The sequence below is a fragment of the Marmota monax genome, unplaced genomic scaffold, assembly GCF_021218885.2.
Source record: "Marmota monax isolate L192 unplaced genomic scaffold, Marmota_monax_Labrador192_F-V1.1 WCK01_AAM20220418_F8-fsc00250, whole genome shotgun sequence".
In the NCBI taxonomy this organism is placed as follows: Eukaryota; Metazoa; Chordata; class Mammalia; order Rodentia; family Sciuridae; genus Marmota; species Marmota monax.
The window spans coordinates 591,926-617,115 of record NW_026693876.1 but is presented as its reverse complement, the minus strand read 5'-3'; the positions used below and the strand labels follow the sequence as shown (position 1 = coordinate 617,115).

Below are 25,190 nucleotides of genomic sequence, written 5' to 3'. Positions count from 1 at the left end.
ATGTGTAAAGTTTTCAGGACTCCTAGGACTTATCCTTTGAAAGATTTAACAAAAGCTATGTGATTCTGGTTAAAAAATATTTTTTTCATTGCAAGAAACTATTTTTAATAAATAAATAAATAATAAAGGTGAATTTATAACTAAAAAATAGAAAATATTTTTTGTTGCAAGACATTACAAACCTCCAATATCAACAATAATCCACATGCAGCTTGATTAGACTGACCTCTTCTGGTGGTAAACTGTTGTTATAAGTTCTTGATTAAATTTTTCTAGTTAATAGGGGCAGCAGTAGCAAATGGCATTAATAATAAATTAGATTTCAAAATAATCTCACCACTGTTTTGGGAATCAGCAGCTCTCTGATTACTTTCACCTGCACCCATACTTTCTTCTGTTTCTGTACCTGGATCAGTCCCATCACCACCCTAAGAACAAAATGTGATGACATAAACAAAAATAAATCAAATAAATACCTTAAAAGGAAAACCAAATAATTAACCAAAGCAGCAAAAACAAACAAACTGACCAAACAAAACTGAAAAGTATAAAAAGTTTTAGTGTTCTGATAATATGGGCCTTTCTATATCATAAAAAAAAGGCAAGTTTTCTAAGCAAGTTCTTGAAGAAAATGGTCAAAACTCTAACCAGTTACCTCAGCATCATCAGCTTCATATCCGTCATTACCATCTGCACTACCAGTTCCTTCATTGCTGTCTTCACCTTCATCTCCCATCCCTGTGTCATCTTCATCATCATCATCATCTTCTTCATCTTCTTCATAATCCTAATAGATAAATCCACAAGTATAAATAAGATCTAGGATATGGCCCACATACTCTGCACATCTTTACCACATTTAAATTGAAATGACTCCTCATTGGTTGGGATTCAGGAGTTGTCCTGTGTGATAAGTCCAGCAAACCAACAGCAGAACTGTAATGCTGCATGGAATTAGTACAATGCCAATCAATTCTGAATGAGATTGTGCAAAGATGATAGGCCAGAAAGTGTCAAGTGATTCAATTTAATTCTATCTAATTTTAAACAGAGTTGAAGAAAAATAAAATTAGTCCAGGAATTTTAAAATTTTTGTATGCATATCCAAAACTACACATATGTTATTATTACACATGTAATTACTATTTTAAAAAGGTGTAGAAAAAACCCTCATTGCTTTATGAATGAAAGAATCTCAAATAAGCAGCTGTCATTATAGGATTAAATCCCCAAACAAAACACCAAATTTCACTTAAAATATACTTCAATAATGGTGATACCTCAATTACTTCTGAAACAAATTACAGGGCTCCAAGGAGGTAAATGGGAATGGGTTTGTTTCTTCTTTTAATTTCCAGAAATCACAGTGCTTATGAAATAAAATTCATTCAGCCACTAACAAGTAAGCTTGAGAAAAAATTCTAAATAGCTCAGCAATCATTAAAAGACAAAATTTAAAAAATTAAATATTTTCCATCACTGGTTCTATGATTGTTTTCATTATAAAATGTTAATATCTGAAATAATCAGGGTAAAATAAAAATAATATAATAACCTACTGAAACTGACTGAGCAATCAAAACTTGCCCAAGGATTTGAACAATTTCATCTAAGTTTTGAAAATACTGCATAATTTCAAAACCACATTTACCTCATGTTCTCCATCATTTTCATCATCATCATCTTCTTCATCATCACTGTCAATTACAATGACATCATCTCCTTTGCCTTGGCCATCCTGGGATGAAGTTGTTGTTTGCTGATCTGATTGAAGTGGTCCGAGATCTATTTGTAGAGATTGGGAAGTTTCTTCACTGTCTTCCATAGGTGTATAATCTCCCTGGGTGACTCCCTTTAAAAATGAAGAAATTAAAAATCAAATACATCTAACAGTATCAGTGAGCTAAAAGTCGAAGTAAAAACTAAAGAATACTTATAAATTAGTAGGACTTATTTTTAAAAAATGGTTTCAAAGCAGAAATTGAAACATACGGTAAACATCTAATTACTGTCTTCTTAGAAAATATATTATAAATCTTATTGAGCAATAATTTATAAGAGAAAAAATGAACAGAGATGTGTGCATATTCAAAACTACATGTGTAATATTATTGATCAGTGCTGCCTAACAGAAATCTGTGAGCCAAAAATGTAATTTTAGATTTCTTTATTAGACACTTGAAAACATAAAGAAAGTAAAATCAATTTTAAGAATAACTTTATGAACATATACAGAATACCATTTCAACATGTAACCAATGTACAAATTAACAAATATTTTACACTTTAAAATTATTACTAAGTTTCCAAAATTCAATGTATATCTTTCATTTATCTCAGTTTGGACTAGTTATATTTCTTCCAAGTGCTCAATAACCAATGTGGTTAGTTGACAGTGCACTTACTGGCCAAACTTGGAAAAAATGGGCCTGTAACATTCTGTTAAAAAAGCATTTTCCCCAAACTAGAAATAGTCTAGACACACAATGAATAAAGCATGCAATTTTTATTGTCTTTTTGTTTTGGGATATCGGGAATTGAACTCGGGTATTTGACCACTGAGACACATTCCCAGCCCTATTTTGTATTTTATTTAGAGACAGGGTCTCACTGAATTGCTTAGTGCCTCACCATTGCTGAGGCTGGCTATGAACTTGCAATCCTCCTGCCTCAGCTCCTGAACTGCTAGGATTAGAGGGGTGAGTCACTATGCTCAGCTTTATTGTCTTTTTACAAAGAAACTTCTTCCCTTCCCTAAAGTCCAATTAAACCTAAACCTTCAAACCACAACAAAGAGACAGTCAGGGCATCCCCTAACCTGAAAATACGAATGCTCTGAAATCTGAAATTTTTGAGTATTGTTATAATACTAAGTGGGCGAAAAAAACAACAGGAAAAAATAATTATATACAGTGTCTACAGATTTTTGTACCCTTCAATGTTAGTAAGGAGAAGACTACCACATCTCAAGGCTCTAGCTTTTAAAAGAGCAGGTTAATTCTCAAATTTCCATCTGAAAATTAGGAGAACAGTAATAGTACCAGTGGTTGGATGGGATTCTTCTGAATACTGGGCAAGCAAATACACTTAAAATGCTAAGCATATTGCCCAGTACATAAAGTGCTCAGCCAATGTTAGCATCTATGTGATAATTCTTTTAAAGAAGTAGTCTCATTCTACAAGTGAGGCAATATAATGACATTATGAGCAGTGGCATAAGAAAGTGACCCAAAGGGATGCTCAACAGGTAAAGCCTTTATGCAAATATTCTAAAATGTAAACAAACAAAAAACCCTCAAAACACCAAAACTTGCCCCCAAACCTCCCAAATCTGAAACACTGCTGATTCTAAGCAATTAGGATAAAGGGACACTCAACCTGCATCATATATTAAAATAATTATTTGCTCAATTTATTTTCACAATTCTACTCTGTTATCTACTGAAATAAACTTAATCTGTCTTTTTTGGCTTAAGTACTCAGTAAAATCTATTTCATTTTTCATATAAACCAGCAATAATGTCTTTTTGATCTAAGACATTTCATAAAAATTACATATACCATAATGGAAAATGAGTAAGTCATGGTGAAATTAAAAATATGCCCTAAGTGACAAATTTATTTAAGGAAAATTAATAGTTAATGGGAAACTAAAGGGTACTTTTTTGAGTCACAGGACAATTTTGACCATCTTAAGAAAAAAAACTTTTCATACAAGATTTTAGCATAATTTAATGAAGTCTGAAAATAAAGTAGAAATCCACATGCTAATTCCAAGTTGTTTTTATTTTTATGTTCTTTAGATGTGTATCAAAAGATATCATTTGTAGTACCATATATTCATCTAAAGGTTTAGTTTTGTTTTTAGAGCAAAAAATAAACTGGTAAAAAAAAAAAAAAGAAACTGGTAAAATTAACTTTTAAAATCAATGTATCTCAGAAACGAAAAACTTTGCAATCTATATTTACTTATGATTAGCTTAAGACAGTTCCTTTCTTTTACACAGATAAGAATGTTATAATAAAAGATCTCAAGTTTATCCAGAGACAAAATATTGTTTCAAGTTTAAGACGACATCTGAACACTACATAGACTGGGTTCAAATCCCAGCTCCAATGCTGTGTGAACTTAGGTCCATTACTTATCTAGGCATTAGTTTCTTCACTAACGGTTGTGGTGACAAGTAAATTAATTAATAAATGTAATGAATGTGAGTTAATAAACATAAATTTCTTATAACAACATTTGAATATAGTAATAAATTAAGTATTACTCTTTTACGTATTAATAGTTAACTATTAATGATATTATTATATCTGAAATCTTACCTTCAAGGGCAGAGGGATGGAAGGAAAGTAATACTTTTTGAATATGTAGCAGGTACTATTTTAGGTACTTTACCATCCTTAAAATGTTATAATTTTCTGACAAGTAAAACCAAAGAGTTAGTGACATGCTTACAGTCACAGTTTCTAAGTGATGGAGCTTGGAATGCAACCTAGTCCTTTGTAACTTCAGAATCTATGCTCCTTCTGCTAGTAAGGCTGCTGGTGCAAAAGCCCCCAATGAGAGTCCAAAAAAAATGAAGAAGTGTAAAATGCATTTCCTTTCATGGATTATTTTAATACTGCAAGGAAAACAATAGAGGACCTAATGGGGCATTATAGACTAACTTAGGACTCAACCAATACTCTTGTCCTTCCAAATAATTAGAATTGAAAATAACTTTTATTTCTAACAACTTATCACTTGGAAAAATCTTTGCTACATATTAACAAAAACATTCTTTAGTGTAAGTTGAGAACATGGAGCACAGGAGTAAATAAAGCAGAAAATCCATCAGTTTATTCCAGTAATATTTTACAAATATAAAAACAAGTTTAAAAGTCCAAATAATGTTTTATTTTATCAAAGCTAATTTCATTCATTCAAAACAACAATTTATTACTTCATGTAGGTTGTTACTTACTTCTCCAATGGAATCTTGAGAATCCTGATTGTATACTTGAGTCTCAACTTCTCCATCAGTACTTTCTTCTGCCATACCTTCTTCCTAAATCATGATACAATTTATTAATGCGTATCAGAACACTAGATGAAGGGGTACCTGTTCTAGCAGTTCTTTCAATAAAACAAAATCCAAATCTACAATTTTATGAAGCTATATATCCAGAAACATTTGCTTTTATTTGTATAATATAATCAATCATATCAATCATACTTTTCTTCAAGATATGATTTATGAACATTTATTAATTCATAGAAGTAAAATTTAGTCTTAATGCTTGCTATAAAATCGAATTCATTACAGTTTAGCTTTGACAATATAATTGATTAGTTTTAGAAAAAAGATGGCAAATGAATTTAAAATGTCCATGAGACTATAAACTTCCCTTGTTCTTCAAATAAAAAAACAACAACTTTGACACGAAATCCAACTTATGGTTTTTTGTTTTTTATTGAACTGGAAACAAATTCAATTAAAAAAATGAAAAGAATATAAAACACTATTGTTAACAGCAATAATATGTGGGCTGTCAATGAAAGCTTTGTAGTGATTTCAAAAACAGATTTCCAGATAATATAGTTTGACCCCAAAAGGTTAATTTGCCTTTGGCTATCAACGAACAGTCTCTATTAACTTTACTGGGTAAAAGTAAAAATAAATAGAAAGAACTTCACACACCTCAGTACCTACAGGTGTAACACTCTTCAGCTTCTTTGGAAGAGGCATTTCCACTGCATCATCAGAGACAGGGTCTGATGCTTCCACAGTGCTATCCTCCTCCTCCTCACGGCTGCGCTTTGGCAAAGAGGAACTGGGGGTGGCTGAAACTTTGAAATTAGATAATTTAAATATTATATCAGAGCATAATAATAATCCCATTTAGAAAAAGATAATTAGCCAATATGGTCACTTAATTAAAAGAAATAGTCTTAGATCAATTCCCATCAACAAATTATTGTTCTTGCTAATCACTGAAAAAAATAAAGGCGGCTTATCTTTGATTTAATGGTTTTATACTAACCTTCATTTAATAAAGCCAGCCAAATTTTACAGTATAATGACTCACTGTGACTATACTGACAAATAACTGCTATTTACAAATTTACATAGGACCTTCTATAAATCTCAAGACTCCTTAAATGAAAACAGTTTGTGTATAAATAGGGCTATGGTCTTTTAGTCCTCAGGATCTGCATTAAGTTACATACAGAGTTTCCCCTCTAAAAAAATGTCCAAAAGTAACTGAAAGGGAAGAAAGATTTTTTACTTCATGATGAAAAACAACTAACCACTCAGTAAACATAAAATAAAATGTTAGGAATATACTCATTCATCCTAATACCTAGTAGAAAGTAAGAAAGAATATTCAAGATATTGGTTATATCTAAAGAAATAAAAAATGTATAGGTCTACTCTAACTTCATAAAAAATCAATCTTACCAGTGCCAAATACTGCTGTAGAAGTAGAAGGTCGCTCAACTGGTGAACTCTGAACCACTTCTACTAAGTTTGGGGATAACTCCTGATTTGCAGGCTCAATCTGAGGATGACTTTGTTGAGTGGGCTGCACAAAAGCTGTAGCCTGTGTTTGTTGCTGAACAGTTAAAATGGGTTGAGAGAGAGAAGGCTGGACATTAGGACTAGTAGAACGAACAGATCCACTTGTGCTTCCAAAAACTGGAACATGTTCCACGGGACCTTCTGACTGCATAGCTGAAAAATAATCACAATATTTAATGTAAATCTTCTACTCTTACCAAAGCTGGGCTTATTTGTTTTTTTCTTTTGTGATGTCATATTGTGCAGTTCTTGCATACATACCTCTAACCACTTAATACCCCCAAATGCTATGGGTAAAAGTAATGTATTATGTGTTTTTATATTGCCTACATGACTGAGCTGGTAGTATGCAAAAATTTGTTGACTAAATAAATATCTAAAAGGGTTCTTGCATCTACTGTTCCATTTAAATTATGACCAAAAAAAATTAATAAGATCAAAAAGCTCAAAAGTCAAATTGTAAATTTTCATTAAGCATCATTTTTGAATTGACATCATAACACAAACATTATTTTTTTAGGGCTGGGAGAATATCTCAGTGGTATAAAGTGCTTGCTGAGCATGCATAAAAGCAATGGGCTTAATCCTCAGCACTGCAATCCCCCCACCCCAAAAACCAAAGCAACCAAAGTTTTACTGGTAATCTATCCAATAATCACTTTGTTGAAAGTAGCCAAAATATTCTGTGAGCTCATAGCATTTATATACAAAACTTGAAAAATTTACTAAATTCTAAATTTGTACAGGTAAGAATTTAAGGAAATAAGTTTTACTGAATACCTATTCTGCAATTAGATAAAGGGATTAAACAATAAGAAACAAGAATTGCTTTTGAGGAGCTCCATCTAGTAAAGTAAAAAGGCATCAACAAACTCAAACAAAATACAAAGTTTGATTGCTATAACAAGTATCAAGGAGCCATGGGAACAAAGTGGAGAAAGCAATGAGAAGCTCAGATAATTTCAGTGAAAAAGTGATGATTGTGTTGAACCAATAATTTACTATGGTTTTTCAAAGTGGATTTCATACCCTCTTCGTTAACCATTAGAAGTGAACATTTTGGTTTTAGAAAAATGTAATGTAATAACCACAGGAATGGATTTTTCTTTTTTTTTAGCTTAAAATCAAAACAAATAAAAGGGAGGGCAGGAGAAAATTTGCTGTATTAACAAGTATCCTGGGGTCTGGTTCAGTGGTAGAGCATTTGCCTATCATGCACAAGGCCCTGCCTTCAATCCTCAGCAATGCAAACAAAATGATATAAAATGAACCAACTAAACAAATAAAACCAAACATTCCGGAACACATCTGTTTCAAAATATTAACTACCCACTTTTACTATGTCTGACTTCAGCTTTAGAGGCCTCATTTTATCCTTGAAATTACTGCCATCTACTCAAAATAAATTGAAACAAGCTGTCAATCTGATTGAATTTGTATTATTTTACTAACCTTCTTGTGATTCCACCTGTGTGGTGGGCATCACTGTAGCTGTTGGGGTAGTAGTAGGATTTGTAACGGTGGCAGGTGTAACCATTGGGCGGATACTAGCCCTGGGGGTTGACTTATTTCCAGCCATAGCTGCAGCTGTCACTTTACTTGGAGTGGAAACAACAGGAGTTGGCTTGATATTAGCCGTTGGTGGATCTGATGTGCTGGCACTTACAAAGGGGAAAATCCAGGAATAATGCATTCATAAAAAACTGTTACAAATATTTTTAATAAAATACGTATATTCCATGAAAAGCAAAACACATTTATTTCCTCAAGTAAAAGTTCAGCAAATGTGATCTTAAAATGGTTCAGACCTTATTAGGTATTTTTCCTAACACTGCTCTGGGAAGACATGGTGGATTTATAAAAAGACACTGAGTATAGTTTTATATATTTTTTCACTAAATATTTCAAAACTTAATGAAAAGGCTTGAACTTAAGCATTAAAAATTGCAGGGAATGCTTCAGAGTAGTGTATCCTGACAACGTACACTACATCCAACTATTGAATAGCTGAACCCAAATCTCAACCCAGCTTTTCATCATAAAACATCACAGTGAAATCAGAATTGGTCTATCTTAACAATCAATCAAATTAAAAGATGAGAGATGTGCTGGGTCACAAAGCTCTTCCCGACAGGACTGAAAATATGCTGAAAACAAGCGTTGGCAAATCTCTGGTACACTTTTGCACAGATAAACTGCTCTTTAGTATAATAATTTACAAGACAGTACACAGATTTGTTTTCCCTCAAAAATCACTAGATTTTCCCTAAACTTTAAAAACAGACTATTCATAAGAAGGAAAACTCACATTCCTCTTTCACCAGAAGCTGGAGTGGTTTTCAATGTGATCTGTCTCTGCTGTTCTGGGACCTATAAAGAGAAAATTACTAATTTCTGTGCCTAGCTCACACAAGAGACCACCAAATAATGCCACCAATTTTTTTTACCATGGTTTGAAATTCACTCTGAGAAAAGTTCCTAAATTGTCAAGCATTTTCAAATGTACAAAGAAAAGCAAATCCATTGTTTAAGCAGAATTAGCTAATCACCTTATTGGTAGGTTCTTGGGGCTCATCTCTCTGCTCAAGGTGTCTCTCTTGATGCTCCCTGAGTTCTCTTTCCAAGCGACTAATTCGACCTTCATATTGGGACTTCAGAGCAGTCATACGAACATCCAGTTCATCTTTCTGCTGATCTAAGGCTCCATTCCTTTGTTTAAGTTCCTCATTTTCTTTAGTTAGCTGATCTTTTACACCTAGAGTAACCATATGATTACACTATTATAATCAAATATTAGAAACAACATTTATAGATTTAATTTGCACACAAATTATCTGATTCTGTGACTAGAACATATTTATGTATGCTATACATATCAATGACCAGTTTTATATCTATCCATGTTTTCAATATATAATTGAATATATATATACTTACTCCAATATATAAATATGTAAGTTCTCCTACCTAAAGTTTCAAAGAAAGTTTAGTAGAACTTTTTATATTTCAATGTACTACTCAGTTCATTATGATGAACTACAAAAATTTACATTTCACATAATCTATTGCATATATTCAAATATAATAAAGTTTTTAATGAATAAAGCTACTGGGACACTATCTTAGTGATCATTAAAAACAGGCTTATAATCAAATCCAACTGACTTGACATTTTATATAACCACTCAGCAGAACTGGCAATCAAGGCTGAATATGGACTTGATGGGCTTTCTCATAAATCTGACATGAAGGACCAGAAGAAACTCCCTGAACTGAAACACAGAAAAATGCTTGGTCAGGTAAGATCCAATGCTATCTAGTTTATAGAAGATGCCTGGGCGGCACAGTCTGCACTCAGATCTGTCACAATACTCACTAAAGCAAAAGGATGGCAATATCCTGGCATTAATTATCAGCCAACAATTACGAAAAGACTTCATAAATAGAGCAAAGGCATTCAAGACAGCGCTGTTCATGTCTAATTAAGTAACCTACTCAAAGCCTTACCACATAATCAACTTTCACCATCAAGTTCAAACCTCAACATAAACAGATACTTACCGGCTAAATGAGCAATTTTTGATTTTGCAGCTACAATAGCCTTTCTAGTTTTTTCCTCCTTTTCAGTTATTTGCTGTCTGAGCTGCTCCTCCTGAGTAGTTCTATCTTGAAGATCCTGTCGAAGTCGTGAAAGTTCAGACTGAAGCTGCACAGTCTGTTCCTGGAGATTTCTTGCTTCTGTCTCTTTTTCAGATAATGTCTTTTAAAAGAAAAAGGTATTCACCATGAAATTCAATAGAAATTATATGACTTAAAAAGAAATAATTACTAATTTGCTTTTTAAAAAATTTTAACATACACAATTAGTTCTACATGTTAATTGGTTACCATGTAATATTCAAAACATTATACATTGTATAATGTATAAATCAAATTAAATATATTGATGATCTCAAACATTATCCCAAAACATTCATCAATTCTTTGTGGTGAAAACTTTCAAAATTCTATTAGCTTTTTTAAATGGCAATACATAACCTTTGTTTATAGTTGTCATACTATGCAACAGTATCCCAGAGCTTCTTGCTTCTAACTGTAACTAAGTACGCACTGATCAGACTTAGCCCATTCCTCACATTAATTCATTTCTTTAGGATAAATGTGGGTAAACATACAAAAACGGAGGTCAAACTAATTAAGCAGATATTTGAAGACAATAAAATACTATTTATATATACAGTGTTTAATGTACTTCTTAGGTACAAAAAAAGTAGGGACATACACCTTTTGCTGCTCTCTCTCATACCTTCTGAAGATTCTCTACTTGATTCTCCAGTGATTTTGACTTGGTTTCAGCTTGGTTGAGTGAATCTTTGAGCTCCTGCATTTCCTGGACTGAGATATGCTGTTCCTGATGGTCCCCAGAAGACTGAGCTGAAGTTTCCATGACCTAAAATGACAAAACAATGATTATATGCTCATGTATTTATATTTAATAATTTGACTTCTGCAGATTTATCTCAGAAAATAATTAATCAGAGAAATGCAAATTAATTTTGATGAGGTACAAAAGTAAATTTTCTATGTGATAATTTTAATGTCCTCAAATAGGAAATTAGTTATGGTGGATATTACACAGCAAATCAAAAATGACATACTGTAGATGAGCTTCTGACACAGAAACACATTTTCACAATAACAAATCAAGTGGAAAAACAGATTACATAAGAACATATGCAAATGATTAACACTTTGAATAAACATACCAATGACATGTACAAAAAGTATATTATAAAAGCTTACTAAAGTGCTAATAGTGTTTAACAATGAGAGTTAAAGACTTTTGGATATGTTTCTTTATATTTACATAAAGATTTATATATCTATGTATTTCTTTATATATTTTCTAATCCAATATGCAATAAATACATAATCAAATCAGTATGAAAGTTCCTTGTCTTTGAGAACTTAGACCAATACTTAGATTCTAATTATAAAAAAGATGTAAACATTATTTTTAAAAGGAAGTTAACAAATAACCAATTTAAAATTATGTACTCTGGTAAGTTATAAAAAAATATTTTAAAATATGCGTAATTTTAATTGGCAATGAATTATAAGAACATAACTTTGGAAAGGAACAGTATTTAAAATGTAAAAATGAAACTAAAGTACATTTGTAATTTTATAAATACTTTTGGTTATATTAAAAAACTAATCTTAAACCAAATTAACAAATCATGTAAACTTACACTTGGGTTTAGAATGTAAAAATCAATAATATTTTAAAAACAAGATTTTTGTAAAATGCATTCTAATATATATACATATACACACACATATACATACTTTAAGGAAAAATTTCTCAACATACCTTATCCTGTTGTGCTTTAAGTTCTTCATACTGAGTCTTGTACCTCCGTCCAATTTTCTTGACCTGAGTAATAGTTTTAACTTTTTCTTGGATATCAATTATTTTGGCATCTAAATCCTTTTGGATGGTTTCTTTTTCAGTTCTTATTTTATTTAAATCTTCCTTCAGACTCTGGATTAAGTTCTGGTTGTTAGTCAAAGATGCATTTGATCTTTAAAAAATGAAGTCAAGGTTTCTTAGACTAAATATATAAGACTTCAAATTTTAAAATACATCAATTTAAAAGTTTATACCGTACTGCTTTAATAACAGCTTTTCATTTAAAAATCCTTTCAATATACCTTATGAATTTAGTCCTTTAGAAAGACTTTAAATAAGTTTACGTGCGCATTTTAGAGTTGAGAAACACTGAGCTACAAGTGGTCAAATAACATGTACTATTTTTCAAAATAATCAAGTGATGATAGCCAGACTTTAATTCAGATCTGCTTAACAGCAAAAGCTAAACTCTTGCTATTATACTGGATGTTGTCAAAGTTTTTCTGCAAAGGGCCAGATAGAGTAAACATGTCAGGCTTTGCAGGGCACAGTCTTTGTCACATGTTCTTCTCTCTTTTTTAAGCAAAGCTAAAATTGCAAAAATAATTCTTAGTGTGTAGGCCATAAGCCATGTAAAAACAAGTCATAAGCCAGATTTGACCTGTGGGATATAGTATGCCAACCCCTATACTATTATCATGAACCAAACTTCAGATCAATGACCTGAATTAAGAATATGGGCTTAAGAATTAACTCCATAAAGCTGAGGTAGTCCAGCTTTTTGAATCTTAGTTTTCTCATCTTTAAGAAGTAAGATCTGCTCTATCTAACATACTCGACTATTGTTATGGACAGAAAGAATATACATGACACAAATTTGTAAACTGTTCAGCATTACATAAAAGAAAGCCATGGCACCTACAAATGACACTAAAATTTACAAAGATAAGCCAGAAACATTAGTATTTATTTTCTTCTCTCAGGGGGCTATATTTTACTCTTAAGTCCATTAAAAAAAAAAAAAAAAGAAAGAAAGAAAACTTAAAACTTCCTTTACTGATCACAAACATATGCTCTATAAAAGCACAATGAAGAAAAACCTATCTACAAGTTATTTTGGCTACTATTTAGAAAATATATTTAGCTTTAGACTTACCTGATATAGCTTTTATAAGAAAACATAAAAAAAAATCCATATATTAAATTGCTTGATTAGAGAGAGAAATAGAGGGAAGCCACATGTAAGGGCTCTAACACTTTCTATTCTTTCTCAAATCAAGAAGCCAAACTTGTAGAGTCACATAAAGGGTAGAAATAAACTTCTTTAAGATTTTATATATTACATATGATTTACCTTGCAATTTCGGCTTTAAGTCTCCCAATTTCTTCAGTCAACTGTTGAATACGCTTGGTGTGAACTTCCTTTTCAGAAAGAAGCTTCCTATATTCTTCCGTGTCTGGATCTTTCTGCTGACTTAATAAATGCTAGAATAGCAAAAAATATATACTTTGATTTTTTAGATTTTATGAAACAAATGTGCTGTAATAAAGTGGAAGCATACCCAATTAAACTTAGTTTAAGTGTTCTTGCATGCAAGTGATCAAGGACTGAAATATGAGACATTACTTTCAACTAAGTCAGCCAAAATGAAAGATAGAAATCAAATGTCATTAACTGTTCATTATTTTTTCCTAGTTGTGAAAGAACATTTCAGATTAGTTATACTGAGATCAATTAAAGGGAGATAAGGATGAAAAACTTTTATTATGTAACTAATTTTACTGAAGTGACATTTGTAAGAAAAAAAAAGATAAATAATGCATTAACAAACATTAATCCTAAATGCAACTGATTTCATTAACCAGGAAAGGTAGCAGATTGCAAGAAAAATATATCTTAATTTTGTATAGGTTATCCACCCTTCTTGATTTCTCTGTATGTTTGTGTGATAACATCAGGAATAAAAAAGTTCTCAAATCCTATTCGTACAGTAATGGGTTACCATTCTAGAGCATTTCCTAGGCATCAGATGAACTGCTTTACACTTATAACACGTGAGCACTGGTTTTACAAGCTCATTTTTCAAATGAGTAGAACCACAGCTCCGAGAGGTTAAAAAACTCTTAAGTCACATAACTAGTATGTGCAAAGCCAGCTTTGTTTGAGTAAGCAAACGTAGTTTCTAAGTGCAGTATGCTATCTTCCCATCCCACCTCCAAGAGGCTCCAGTAAAAAAAGTGCTTCAATAAGCTACATAAATTCATATTTTCATTTACTTTACAAGTAAAAATTGTTTTTTTTTGGAATTATGGGAAATAAATTAGCCACTTTTAAGAAATATACCAAATGCAATGAAAATTTCTTTAAAAACTGAGCTATAATTTTAACATCACATGTATACATGTAACATATTTCCATTGAAAATTATAATTTTCAGTGGTTTTCCAAATATTTTTAAACTCCTATTTTTATCCTGTTATTTAAAACCAACATTTCCATGTTTTTGAATGACTTTAGCTTCACTTACCTGGTTACGTGCTTTCCAACGTTTGACATCCTCTTCTAACAACTTCTTCTCTGCCTGCAACATACCGCTTTTCTCACTCAGCTCAGCATTTGCTTCTTGTAAGGGTAAAATATCTAACTCCAGTTTCCTCACCTGAAAACAGTGCCAATTTTTAAAAATAAAATTGTAAAAATTCACTTGTAATGTTATAAAAAATAACATACTACTTTTTTTTTTAAAAAAGTGTTTTTATTATTCCAACTTTGTTTTTAATTTTTTTTTTTAGTTGTAGAAGGACACAGTATCTTCATTTTATTTTTTTATGTGGTTCTAAGGATTGAACCCAGTGCCTCAAGCACGTGAGGTAAGTGCTCAACCACTGAGCTACAATGCCAGCCCCCAACTTAACTTTATTTTATTTATTTACTTTTATGTGGTGCTGAAGATCAAACCCAGTGCCTCACACATGCTAGGCAAGCGCTCTACCACTGAGCTACAACCCCAGACCACACTACTACAAACCTTTGCTTGCATCTGCTGGAGATCCTGTTCTAGCCTCTCCTTTTCTTCTCTTAGCATCTTATTGGTCTCCATAACTACATTCATTGTTTCAGTTTTCTTCATCAGTTCTTCATGCTGAGCCATTGTTTTTGCAGTTACCTAATGATTTCAAACATACATATTTATATAGTATCTAGCAAACATACATATTTATATAATATCTAGCAGTTGAAGCAGTCTTTTCCTACCACTTCTAATCTTCCCTAAAACAAAGTAGAAAGAATTGATATTTCAACCTTAACTGAAATTTTTGAAAATTTACCTGTTTATTTTCCTGTGATGTATACTGACAAAGTTTCAAAAATATGAAAAAACAAAGATGAAAGTAAAAATACAGTAGAAATCCCACCAACAAGCAGTAGTAGCATTAAGTTAAAGTACCAATTCAGATATCTAATTGATCTTTCTGTACGTTTTTTATTTTTCCTTGCTGCAATGAATTTATTGCTAGTTCTAAAATAATGACATTTTGATTGTTTTTTACCTCTCAAATCTCTCATCACTTCACACTACTATTTTATTGGTTTGGTTTAAACAACTTGAATTGTTATCCTTCTCATTAAGTGTAATTATCTACCTTCTGCACTTGATGTTACTTTCTTTTCCCACCATTTTTAAAGTGATGGTATTTTTCATGGTTGCCATGCTACACTGCTCATGCTTGAGTAGATACATTACTCCTGACATAATGGATTACTTCTTGACTCTTCTACTATATTTAAGAATAGGTTTTCCCCTATGAACTTATTCATTTGCTGGGCATTTTTCTAGTATATGCTTTTCTACAGCCCAAAGGAATATAAAAATATGCAGAAGAGAATGGGATGATATGCAATCTTTGTTAGAAGCTCTGATTCTGCTCTTTTTCATTCAAGTGGTAACCACTTGTACTTGAGGATCTATTATTTCCCTAGTGATAACATTTGAATTTGGATTGTTTTCTCAATAAGATATACTTCTACAACTATCAACTTCTGCTGCAAACAAATTTAATTATTTGCTTTGCCTTGTTCAATGCTTTCTCCCTAGTAATAATTTTGACTACTTACCAATTAAAAAAGGTTAAGTGTTTAAGGGCTTAATATCATTTGTTTTAGATGTGGGGCTATATATCTACTCAGAATGAAGTAAGTCAAGCTCATGTTAAAACCATCACTACAGCACCTTCTTTTCCTTTCACTGGTTTTATTAGTTTTGATTATAGTTTTGCTCCTTGGCTGAGAAAGAAAAATTCTCTAGGAATTTCAATCTATCATTTATTTTATTCTAGAAAGACTATCCAGATGCATACACAATGGAAACTATAATTAAATTGAAGTAAGTGAAATTTATTAAGCACATACTATGCACCACACATGGTTCCAAATGCTTCAAATTCACAAGACTCATTTAATCCTTACAATTATTATCCGTATAATATAGATGAGGAAACTAAAAGCAGATAAGTAAAATAATGCACAAGAGCACACAGCTAACGAGATTCAAATAGAATTTAATACCACACATTCTAGATACACAGCCTTCCCTCTCAATCATTATTCTGAGTCAGCACATAAAATGTATAATGAATTTACAAGTTTAGGAAGAATACTTATTTCAAATTAATTTTTGCTGTAATAAAAGACAGAAATATAAATAAGCTTTTTAGATGTAACAACGGATTTCTTTAAGCTTAGGAGACATACCTGGACCTTCTCCCTTTCAGCATTTAAGCTATCCTGTAGTTCCTGAAGTTCTCTTTCTAAAAGTTCAACTCTTTGTCGATAACGCAGACTCTCAACCTGAGCCACCTCAAACCTAGTTTCAGCAATTTCTTTTTCTCGTCGTATAAATCTATAAGAATATATATGTTAAGATTTTGTTTGAATTTTGAAAAGGAATAACATAACATTCCAAAGCTTAGGAAAATTTTGAAATAAGAAATTCGTCTACTTTAATAGCTATTTTTTTTGTATGTTAGTTTGATTTAATTATTCCATATCATATTGGTAAATCATAACATCAATTTATACTTAGATATGCACAGCTATAGTTTGTCCATTTATAGTTAAGTTTAAATAAGAAAATAGAAGCATATACAATAAGAAGGCATTTTTTAAAGAAGTATATTTTGTGATTATATTTCTGACTTACTCATATGCTTGCTGTCTCCCTTTATTGCTTTTATATTTTTTTAGTTGTTGATGGACCTTTATTTATTTATATGCAGTGCTGAGTTTAATAGCTATTTTCACATCATATTTTCATTAATGGTAAATAATGATGGAAATAAAAATTTATTTTTTGATACCAGTAGTTTGAAAACGACATCTTTAAAATGATCTATAAGACATTCAGTTTTTCAAGGGGAACCCAAATAGGTTTTCATTATAACATTCAACTTTCAAGTCATTCATTTGATATGTTTAAATATCAGAAATGACCACTAAATGGGTGGCAGTGATTTTGTTGAGCTTTCCATCTAAATTATGTATGACCTTCTGGCCCAATTTCTGCATTTGTAGTTTTCATGTTGTTATGCCATAGATATCAAGCATGAAGAACATACTTGACTTACCTGAGAATTTCTAAAATCTGTTCTTGAGATTTCCCTTCTTCACTGAGAGATACATTCAATGGACCTTGTACACCTTCCTTCACAGAGGCAACTACCTTGTCACTTAATTTTTCAATCTGATCATGAAGTAGTCTGTTTTGTTTCTCCAGATCTTCACAGCGAGACACACTTTTGGAAACTTCATCCTGTAAGCCAAGAGTTTATCATAATAGCAGATTTTCCAATATGTATTTACACTGGAGATGAAATTGCCTTCTAGTTCTGACCCACAAGATTCTATTGCGACCTACAAAAATACCTTTAACATTCTCTCTATTTCTTCCCAAGATGCTTTACACTCCACCAACTGTGATTCTGCTTTCTGGGTTGTTTCTTCTAAATGCTGACGAATTGATGTCATTTTTGAAACCTGTTCTTTGGCAGCTTGAAGAGCTTCAACATCAGCAGCATGGAGCATCAATTCTCTCTCATACTTATTCTGAGCTTCCACAGCTATTTTAGCCTGCAAGAAAAATTGTTAATTGAGGCTAAGGTTGTAGGCTCAGTGGTAGAGTGCTTGTCTAGCATGTGTGAGGCACTGGGTTTGATCTTTAGCACCACATACAAATAAATAAATAAATAAAATAAAGGTGCTGTGTCCATCTACAACAACAAAAAAAATTTTTTAAAGAATTATTTCCCCACTGAAACAAAAGACTTTAATCCATGAAGCTAGTCAGTACATTTGAAAAAGATAGTTTATTTTGTAAAATAACAAAAATAATTTAAATGCACTAAAATGGGGATAATTAAAAGTTATGCCCTATTTACTGAATAAAACATTAAAATGAAGATTATGTAGCAATTTGGAATAAACTATGCAGTGCAATTCTAAACGTAACTCAGCTATGTAAATTTTACTCATACAGAAACTTACAGAAAATAAAGAAAAATATCTAAAATGCTCAAAAACTCTCATATTTTGGAGCATTTCAGATTTCAAATTGGGAATGCTCAATTATATATTATTTGATTTGAATTCCCAATGTTATGTTGTTTGGTAATAAGTCAAGGCCAATTCATTTGTTTCTGAAGACTTTCTTTCCTATTCTATACACACACACACGCATATATAATGTATATATATACATTATATGTATTTAAGCAATATATAATAATAACAATTAACATGCTACCTAAATTAAAAATGAGAATATTACCAATATCTTTAGATTTAGTCCTTCTTCCACCTTATCATGATATATCAGGTTTTATTATTTCTTATTCATAAAACCATTATAAATGATTTCGAAAGTGTGTACATGTATATATACACAGTAAAATACAGAAAAATGAGGTACTGCTGTTTTAAAATTACACAGAATGTCGTGGTTTATAAAAATCTGTGCACGATCACCAATGCATTCAAAATGTTATTTGGATTTCCTTTTTTTTGGTGAGCAAAGTACCTTAACAATGTGTCCATAACACAGTTTAAGAACCAAATGTAGTGAAGGACTACAAAAGTAAAATAAAATTTACAAACAAGAGCAAGTACAGATTTAGTTCCTATTCCTCTTTTCATGTTTTCCCAATTGTCAAGGTTGCTTTATTAATAGAAAATGAACTATTTACGTTCATCCTTTATCTGTATCTTTCAATTTTCTTAATCCAAGTTTCCTAAAACTGAAAACAATCTTCCACTTTTATAAGCTCCAACAATCTAAAAATGCATTCTCGCTGCTCAAAGTTCATTTTCCAAAAACTATGATAATGCTTACTTGTTCCTGACAGTCACGTCTGGCTTGCTGTTCATTACTTAAAGCTGTGCTTGCTCTCTGAAGAGCTTCTTGCACTTCATTCTGCACACTAGAAAGTGTTTTCTTCAACTCAGATAACTAAGAAGGAAGAATAAGATTAAAACAAGAGTTACTGACAAACTTGGAAAATAATGGAGACAGATTTTTAATGATTCAGTTAGCACAAAGAACTGCTGCTAAAATTTAACATAATTATAAACCCTTTTCTATACAAGTTTACAACTCTACATCTACTTCCTAATGTGCGCAAAAGTCAAATTTCAGGCAGAGGTTTCCAAAACGCAGCACTAATACCTACCTTGGTAAAGTGATTTAAAATTTTCAAAAGGAAGTGCATACAAACACAGCAGAGTAAACAATAAAATTAAAATTTTTGGCTATGTCTTTAATCAGTTTCTGTTGAGATGAAATAAATGTTAACTAAGGAGCTAGTTAATGTATATCCTTACATATGCAAAAGAAGATTAATATAACTAATAACCTAATTTACCTGTTGTTCCATGCTCTCTATGGCTTTTCTCTTATCATCTTGAAGTTCTTGTTTTTCCTTTTCTACTTCCATCAACTTCTTTTCCAACTGTGTCTGAAATTCCGCTGATTCTTTTAAACGAACTTCAATATTCTTATGTACTTCTTCTGTCACCTTCAGCATATTTTAAACAATGCAAAAATGATACATACTTAAAATTATACCATTACTTTTTCCAAATCTAATTGGAGAAATCAGTATTTGCCTTGTATTAACAGATGGATCTTGGAAATGCTGATTAAAACAAGCAAATTTACCATGAAAATCTGTTTTGTTTCTTGGTACTGGGGACTGAACCAGAAGTGCTTTACCACTGTACTACATCTCCACTGCTTTTTATTCTTTGAGACAGGGTTTTGAAGTTGCATAGGGCCTTGCTAAATTGTTGAGGCTGGCCTTCAACTTGTGATCCTCCTGCCTCAGCCTCCCAAGTTGCTAGGATTACCGATGTAAACCACTGTATCCAGTTTATACCACGTAAACCTACAAACATAATTTATCTCTCACCTTGGCTATTGGCCTTTTTCCTCTTTTGTAGTGAAATATCCAACTTTTCATCTCTCCCTTAATCCTTGAATCCACTTGCCAAATTTGTCTATTTTACCACTAAAAGTATTTTCCTCACATTGATTTCTACTGAAAATAACCCCAAAAATAACTTAAAAAAACAAAACAAAAACCAAAATCAAAACAAACAAACAAACAAAAACCCCTATGGCCTTAGACTACTATTAGAAAGTTCCAAAGTGAACTCTGTAATCTTCTACTTACCACATTATTCTTTGTGGGGGGAAAAAAAAAATTTGATTACAATGTGTTAAAAACATCGATGGTTCTGCTTCTAATAAGGCTACAGAATACAATTTCACATGATATTCTGAACATTTTATATTTGGTTCTTACCTATTATACTTCTCACTATCGCCTTTCACAAATTCAGCATGCTACCCACACTGTCATCACTGGAAACTCTTTGACCTTGGTTGAGGCTTCCTACCACATAGAACATTTTCCACACACCTTTGACTGTCCAGATGACACCTTTGTTCAAAGCTCTGCATAAATGCTTTTGTAAAGCCTGCCTAGGAAATAAATAATTCTCTCTATATCTTACTCTCCTCAACACTTGATCTATACCTTTCCTACCCCAATTACCCTGGTTGTCATATGAACTGTGTGGTTTTTGTTTTATCTGGATTATTAGTCTTCAGCACTTTCAGGTGGTAAAAGCAATGATATCAGTCCAATTTACACCATAGAACCTTACGTATAGCAAGATCCTAACTGGGGGGAAAAAAGCTAATAAGTGAGTTCAAAATTGAATTTTCAGAATCATACATACCTGTTTTTCCTTGTTCAGAGATTCTTCTAAAGATGTCACCATTGCTCGGTACTGCTCCACATTACTAGTACTTGTTTTGAGCCTCTCCTTCAAGTCATTTACCTGTTCTTCTGCTTGCCTTAGGTGACTCAGAAGATCATCCACATCTTCTTTGTCACCAGGCTGACCTAAAAAATAGTAGCTCTATTAAAATCAATACTTAAAAAACAAAAACATATTTTGCCATCAGTTTACTTCTTTGAAAAATTAAAATATGTGAAAACTGCTGCTATGAAAGTATATTAAGAGAATATCAAATATTACCACTACACCAATGTAGCTATTTGAAGAAATAACCAAATTCTTAATTTATTACTTAACATCATGTATCCTAAGGCACCAAATCTTAAATAATGTAGTCTGGGGGCTGTGTGTGTATTTCAATGGTAAAGTACATGACTAAAAAGCACAAAGCCCTGGGTTCAATTTCCAGCATACTGCTACCCTCTCCTACACAAAACAAAAACAAAATCCTGTAGTTAGTCTAAATTTTGTTTGACCTAAAAAGCACAGAAAAGGAAGAAATTACAGTTAATCGTATAATATCAATAAGAAAACACTACTGGATAGCTATATATTCATTGTGTATCAGATATCTCTGTATCTGCATATACATACAATACACACAGACACACTCTCACACACATACATGTATATGTATATATATTTCCCTTCCATCAAGAAATAAAACCATCTCTGGATTCAAAGACTTTGAATTTGAAATGGTATATTCACATAGGGAAGAAAAATCTAATAAAATAAATATTTTACCTGAAGCTACTAATAAGCAAAGGTTAGGAATATTGTTTTAAAGAAGCAATATACAAATTAGTTATTTTGTAACTAAATCTTATTATAGATTTAGTAAATAATTTCATCTCAAATGAGAAAGGGTTATAAATTCAAATGTTAACTTTCCTCAAATAAATAATTTTCAAATGTCAGTAAATGGTTTCAGGACTAGGATATATAGCTCAATGACAGAGTGACTGCCTAGCAAACATGAAATCTTGGGTTTGATTCTCAGCAATGCAAAAAACCAAAAGGAGGTTTCAATACCCAAAAGGTTTCAAACTACGAATTTGTTGGATATCATCCAGATTATTTTGAATGTTTCAAGACTTCTAAATTTATTAATCTAAGTCTAAAACTGAGCCTTACCATGTGGAAAATGGAAGTGGGTTTCCTCATCTTTTACTAGCATCCACAAGAAAGGGCATTTATTTACAATATATATTATGAACCTAAGTACTTATTTACCTTTACCAGTTCTCTGTGAGGACTGAGAAGCAAGCTGAACTTCCATATTACCAAGGTGCTGTTTCAACGTAGTAATTTCCTTTTGAGCATTCTTTAAGAGTTCTTTTGTGCTAAGATGAAGATTTGTTTCTGTATCTAGCTGTCTCTTTGTATCTAAAAGTTGAACCTGTAAGAAAAAATACATTAACCCTATAAAGACTATCTGCACGTTCGTAACTAAAGGCTCAAGTTATCTTTCTACAGATCCTTAGTACTCTGACCCAGATAGAATAATGAAAAACAGATTCAAATTCTCATGTGAAGCCCCCAGACAAAACACATCGAACAACCATGATCCCTGAGGTGGGAAACTAAAGAGGTGAACCACATGACTGCCAAGTTTATTGACTTAATTCTAGAATATGACACAGGGAAGAGGAAATGAAACAGAGGTCACTGGACTCCCTAAATTAAAAACTGAATCTGAGGGCTGGGGATGTGGCTCAAGTGGTAGCGCGCTCGCCTGGCATGCGTGCGGCCCGGGTTTGATCCTCAGCACCACATACAAAGTTGTTGTGTCCGCCAAGAACTGAAAAATAAATATTAAAAAAAAATTCTCTCTTAAAAAAACACAAAAAACCTGAATCTGAGAGTCCTAAGAGATTAAAACAGCTTCAGTTCACAAGAGAATACCAGAGAAAAGCAGCTGCAGAGAGACAATAACCTGATCTATGCAGAGAGTACCTTTGAATACCCAGGAGAGTAGTGATCATTGCATGCATGCATGTGAAATTACCCCTGACAATGGAGAGAATCATCCAAAAGTCTTAGAGTGAAGAGTGCCTAGCACTCATAGAAAGTCAGGAATAATGCTTGTTCCCAGAAGACAGACTGAAAAAGAAAGTTTATGGACAACTGGACTAAGGAAAGTCTTGCTTCAGTAGTAAGGAATAATTAGTCTTAACTAAGCATAGCTCTGGACTTGCCAAATATAACAAAAGATAAGACTCAAAAGAATCAAACTATTTTTAATTAACTTCACTGAGTTCCAGAACAAAGCTCAAGAGAATTAGACAAATAAAATATATTCAGCACCCAAGAGGGTAAAGCAATGTTTAGCCCCCAAATATTAATAGGCAAAATTCAGAGGCTCTAAGATTTTCAAAATCACATTTCAACTTGGATGGCAGCATGTCCCACACACTAGATTATAAAACATAAACTACAGATATTCAGAACTCTGCAAGACTCACATCTAGATTTCTAGTAAGTGTGTGCCTTTGTTCCACCTCATTTTCCAACTTCTTCTTTAGATGAGAGATCTCATGCTCCAGCTTTTCTATCTGGCTACTAAGCCTTTGTTTGGTTTCTGTTTCAGATCGCTCCAGTATTCCCTTGAGAGAAAAAAAAAAAGAAAGAAAGAATTTTTTGGTTATGCTTAAAAAAAAAAAAAAACCACCCAAAAGAAGCAATGCAAACAAAGTTAAAGGCTACAGAGAATTGAGGGATTATAATCCATTTCCACACAAAGAAATTAGGATTTGAATATTTACCAAAAAGCTATTTTGACATTTTTTTATATTAAAACACCTATTGGTGGTGGTGGTGGGGGGGTGTGTGTGTTTGAAGAAACATGAAAATATTCATTCAGATTTCCTGAACTTTTAGGGCCAAGAAAAGTTCTAAAAAATTTAATCTTGGTAATAGTTAAGCTGCACACAATCCAATAGATTTAAGGATCAAATGTGCCAACTCCATGGTTTCAGTCAATTCTCTTTCAAAGTTTTATTTAAAATATTTCTTAATATCCCCCCCAAATTCAATGATTTTCATACAGGATGACAAAAATGACAGGCAAATTTTCTAATTAGAAAAACTGAAAGGATACAAGGATGAAACTATATGACCTTAACTTTCTTAGTTTTTCTATCTGTGCTTTTTATCTGATTACCTGAATTGTTTGTAGATTAGTCAGCAGCAAGTTTTGCCCTCGTTGTTCAGCTAACAAAGATTCTCTTTGCTGAGAAAGACGGACCTCTGACAATTTAAGCATTTCCTTTTCTTTCTTCAAATTTTCTGCTCTTACCTTGAAAAAAAAAACAAAAACAACAGAAAAAATATTAGAAAACATGTCAAATGTAATAATGATAATAAAATTTAAATTCTTCTTTCATTACTACATATATATTAATGCTATTTAAAGACTATACTTCTTCATCATACATAGAAATAAAACTGAGTTTCATGTGTTAAACAATGTGGAGCAAAAATTATTGGAAATACCAATAGATCAAAAGAAAAATCTCCCATTACCACAATACTAATGATTAATTTGCTCTAAACAGACTTTAAAAACAACACTAAAGGGCTGGGGATGTAGCTCAGTGCTTGCCTAGCATGTCTGAGGCACTGGGTTTGATTCTCAGTACCATATAATAAATAAACAAAAGTCCATCAACAACAACAAAAAATTTTAAAACAACACTAACAAAAATCTAAAATACCAGAATCAATGAACAAAACTGTGTAACTATGCTATAGGCATATTTGCATACTATTAAATAATGCAAATTTTAGAATAATCCAAATTGGTTTCTATGTACCTCTTTGAAAGTGATGAATGATCTGTTTAAAC

At 32.1% G+C, this 25,190-nt stretch overlaps 1 protein-coding gene across 2 annotated transcripts in view; it reads right to left on the bottom strand.

Moving 5' to 3' along the window:
• Positions 1-25,190, bottom strand: part of Tpr (translocated promoter region, nuclear basket protein) — a 60,381-nt gene that overhangs the window by 14,111 nt on the left and 21,080 nt on the right. For both annotated transcript variants that reach the window (XM_046462685.2, XM_046462684.2), the window contains exons 19-42: positions 24,507-24,641; positions 23,809-23,949; positions 22,577-22,742; positions 21,278-21,444; positions 19,897-20,049; positions 19,368-19,484; positions 17,906-18,109; positions 17,608-17,792; positions 16,736-16,883; positions 15,012-15,149; positions 14,511-14,642; positions 13,337-13,467; positions 11,944-12,154; positions 10,876-11,019; positions 10,131-10,329; positions 9,119-9,324; positions 8,878-8,939; positions 8,022-8,230; positions 6,450-6,722; positions 5,688-5,836; positions 4,971-5,054; positions 1,652-1,852; positions 656-787; positions 338-428 (exon numbers count right to left, since the gene is read on the bottom strand). In XM_046462685.2, the coding sequence (XP_046318641.1) occupies positions 338-428; positions 656-787; positions 1,652-1,852; positions 4,971-5,054; positions 5,688-5,836; positions 6,450-6,722; positions 8,022-8,230; positions 8,878-8,939; positions 9,119-9,324; positions 10,131-10,329; positions 10,876-11,019; positions 11,944-12,154; positions 13,337-13,467; positions 14,511-14,642; positions 15,012-15,149; positions 16,736-16,883; positions 17,608-17,792; positions 17,906-18,109; positions 19,368-19,484; positions 19,897-20,049; positions 21,278-21,444; positions 22,577-22,742; positions 23,809-23,949; positions 24,507-24,641 (3,778 nt within the window). The remainder of the gene's footprint in view (positions 1-337; positions 429-655; positions 788-1,651; positions 1,853-4,970; positions 5,055-5,687; positions 5,837-6,449; positions 6,723-8,021; positions 8,231-8,877; positions 8,940-9,118; positions 9,325-10,130; positions 10,330-10,875; positions 11,020-11,943; positions 12,155-13,336; positions 13,468-14,510; positions 14,643-15,011; positions 15,150-16,735; positions 16,884-17,607; positions 17,793-17,905; positions 18,110-19,367; positions 19,485-19,896; positions 20,050-21,277; positions 21,445-22,576; positions 22,743-23,808; positions 23,950-24,506; positions 24,642-25,190) is intronic.